We start from the raw sequence: 3185 nt of genomic DNA on the forward strand, positions 1-3185 counted from the left end.
GGCCGTGGTCGACATCAAGCTGAGCTCCAAGAGCAAAACGCTCCCGCAATACACCAGAGCAGGGTACGGGACCTCCCCCCGCCGCCGCCCTTTCCCAGCCCTTTTCCCAAGTGCCAACTCGGCTCCGTGGCATTTCGTTTCAGGGAAATGGGGAATTTTGCCATCTGGTACAAGAAGGGGCCCGTTCTGAAGCCTGTCCCCAAGCCACGGAGCATCAGCACAGGCCTGAAGCAGCTCTCGCTCCAGTCCCCCGACTATGGGTACCCACATTTATTCATTCCCCACCCAAGTCTTACCTGGACACGTCCAGGAATAACTCTTGTGACTCCCAGTTTCTGTTCCCTGCATCCGGGGCTGGCTCTGGCTGCTCATCTCTCACCTCTTCTCATTGCTCCAGGGTACCCGCCACTCGCTGCAGCATCAAACGTGCTGCATCTCAGCACGAGGCTCTCTACGACACCAACATCTATGGCCTCTCAGGTAAGAAAGTGCTTCTTTCTCGGATGACACGAAGTTGGGTGGACCTTGCCCCGGGCTGTTGAGCTCCATGAGGTCCACATGGTCCCACCTCTCCAGCTCCCTCTGGCTCCATCCCACCTCTTCCCTCCAGCGAGTCACTGCACCCCACATTATCCATGTCACCAACAGCTACTTTATGCCCCAAGGAGGTAACTGTGGCCCCTGAGCAGCTCCTCCACTGTTCCTAAAGCCTCTCCCTTCTCTCCCCAGCCATGGACGGAGTCCCTTTCACACTACACCCCAAATTTGACACCAGGCTCAGCTCTGGCAGCAACGTGAGTCCTCCTTTAAGCTGCTGTTCTTAGTCCTCCCTCCTACCTCAAGTCGAAACATGGCTTTTGGGCTTTTTTTTAGGCTCTCCTCACAGAGCTGAATGTGAAATCACTCGCTGATATCGAGGCAGAGGTGAGTAGCTGCACTGCTCGGGGTGGGGGGAAAAGAGCAGTCGTGTGTTTTGCTTGTGAAACATCACAAAATGCTTGTGAAAATGGTGAATTTCTGCACTCCAGCCCCTGGTCCTGACCAACTTTGGGGTTTTTCTGTGTGTCTTCAGTACAATTATGCCTTTGTGGTTGAAAGGACGGCGGCTGCCAGGCTCCCCCCCAGCGTGTGCTAGTGCCAGCGGCCACCTCGAGGCTGTAAAGTGCAGCCAAACCCCCGCGGGGCTCAGCTCCTCTTCCTCCCTCCGATGAAAGCTGAGGCTAAGCAGAAGCAATGGAGTCCTCTCTGCTGCCAGAAGTGCTTAGGGAGGAAAATAAACACGTTTCTCTTCTCCCCTGCCAAGACCTGCTTGTGATGGTTCTGAAGTTCAGGGAGTGCTTGTTCTCCTACGCTCTGGCACCCTTTACTCGGAGCATCACCTCCTCCGAGGGTGGTGATGGTGGTGGGGGGAGAATTCCTGCCCCTCAGCCCCTCGTCTCTTAAGCACCCCAAACGTTTCTGCCTCACAAAGCAAGTTCCAAACGCTGTTCAAAATACATCGATTCTCATTTTTAGTTACCAAATGCTGTAAACGCTTCCTCAAACGTCAGGGCAGTAAAAACCTCCCGAGAGGGCCTGGAACCAGGGAAAAGCCAGCTCCTGGGGCACAGAGGTGCTTTCCACAGCCTTTGGCAGGAAGTTTCCCCCACGCCAGTCTCTGAATGGGCTCAGAGTTACAGTCCAAAAGGATTCGGGGTGACGGAGGGCGGCCCCTGGGCGCTGCCCTTGCTGGGCGCTGGCCAGCTCAGGAAGGCACTTTAAGCTTTGCACTCCCCAGCAGAAACTGAAGAATTCGGTCCACTACCAAAGCCAGGAAGAAGTCGGCCAACAGCACTTCTGTGATCACCACCTTGAACTGGGAGAACAGACACAACCCATTAGTCCTGCTCCTCTCCTTCCCCTCTGATTCACTATTGGCCTCGGCAGCATGTGCTGAACTAGAGCCCGAGCTTCTTCCCTTTCCCAGCACGCTGGAACTCACTAAATCATACACGTTTCCCAGCGTGCCATTAAAAATCACTTCAATCCGCCAGATTTCACAGCACACCCTAAGAAATCCCCAGTGCTTCACCCTCTGAGCTGCGGAAGCACGTTCTGCTCCTTTGGGCTGTTCTCTGCCTCATACTCTGCTAAAACAGAGCAGCTTCCAGTGCCTGAAGGGGCTACAAGGATGTGGAGAGGGGCCTTCATCAGGGGCTGCAGTGACAAGACAAGGGGTGAGGGGTTTAAACAGGGGAAGTTCGGGTTGCAGATAAGGAAGTTCTTCCTGGGAGGTTGTTGAGACACTGGGATGGTTTGAAGGGAGGTTTGGATGCCCCATCCCTGGCAGTGTTCAAGGCCAGGTTGGACACAGGGGCTTGGAGCAACCTGCTCTAGTGTGAGGTGTCCCTGCCCGGGGCAGGGGTTGGAGCTGGAGGAGCTTTAAGGTCCTTCCAACCCAAACCATTCCATGCTCCTTTGACCCGCTCCCCCACCCCTGCCCCCAGCATTCCCAGCAGGCTTGGAACCGTTCTCCCACTGGAGATGGGGGGGAAAGCCGGCAGCAGGGAACGCTGCCCGCTCACCTCCGTGGGGATTTCAACCAAGCCAAACTGCTCATTGAATTCCGGTGACGAGCCCGTGAGGAGACCAACGATGGCGAGTCCAGAAAGGAGGATGCTCCACAGTAAAGGCTTGTTCTCCCGGAGGCTCTCCATGAAGGGATGGCCCTGGAACACAGCAGGGAGAACCTGTGAGCAGAGGCAATGCTGGACTCCTTCAGACCAGAGGATGCTGAACAGTTCACTTGGATCATCAGCTCACTCCTCCTCGGGGCAAAAAGAGGGTTCCTCCCCCTGCAGTGCACTGACAGAAGGGAGTTGGCAATTAGAGGACATTTGGGTTGTATTATTGCACCTCCACGACAAGGGCACTTCTCTGCTCCAACAGGTTAAACATGACTTGCCTTGTAGTTGATAGCAAAGGTGGCCATCTGCATTGCCATGGACATGATGTAGACAGTGCTGTTCACCAGGCTGGGCTCAAACTCCTTGTACAGATCCACAAACTCCTCCTGTCTGGAAGAGAAGGAAGCTGGAGATCAGTGACCAGGACACGGGGCTGCAGGGCAGGAATCCCCTCCCTCGACCTGCTGCTCACGCTGTGGGTGCAGGCCCGGAAATGGAGGGGACGTGGCGGGCAGAAGA

General features: G+C 55.5%; 2 protein-coding genes across 2 annotated transcripts in view; one reads left to right on the plus strand and one right to left on the minus strand.

Moving 5' to 3' along the window:
• Positions 1–4: 4 nt before the first annotated feature.
• Positions 5–1135, plus strand: MVB12A (multivesicular body subunit 12A; the record flags this gene model as incomplete). Its single annotated transcript, XM_010018751.1, has 6 exons — positions 5–63; positions 144–260; positions 398–480; positions 730–794; positions 874–924; positions 1073–1135. Coding segments are annotated over 6 exons (438 nt in total), but the record flags the coding sequence as incomplete, so codon positions are not given.
• A 609-nt stretch (positions 1136–1744) lies between these two features.
• The window catches only part of ATP13A1 (ATPase type 13A1), a gene marked incomplete at its 5' end in the record, with an annotated part of 14603 nt that continues 13162 nt past the window's right edge, over positions 1745–3185 (minus strand). Inside the window, 3 exons of the mRNA XM_010018752.1 lie at positions 1745–1855; positions 2565–2708; positions 2945–3056. Of these exons, the coding sequence (XP_010017054.1) occupies positions 1745–1855; positions 2565–2708; positions 2945–3056 (367 nt within the window). The remainder of the gene's footprint in view (positions 1856–2564; positions 2709–2944; positions 3057–3185) is intronic.

Source organism: Nestor notabilis, unplaced genomic scaffold (genome assembly GCF_000696875.1).
Source record: "Nestor notabilis isolate BGI_N333 unplaced genomic scaffold, ASM69687v1 scaffold23787, whole genome shotgun sequence".
Lineage (NCBI taxonomy): Eukaryota > Metazoa > Chordata > Aves > Psittaciformes > Psittacidae > Nestor > Nestor notabilis.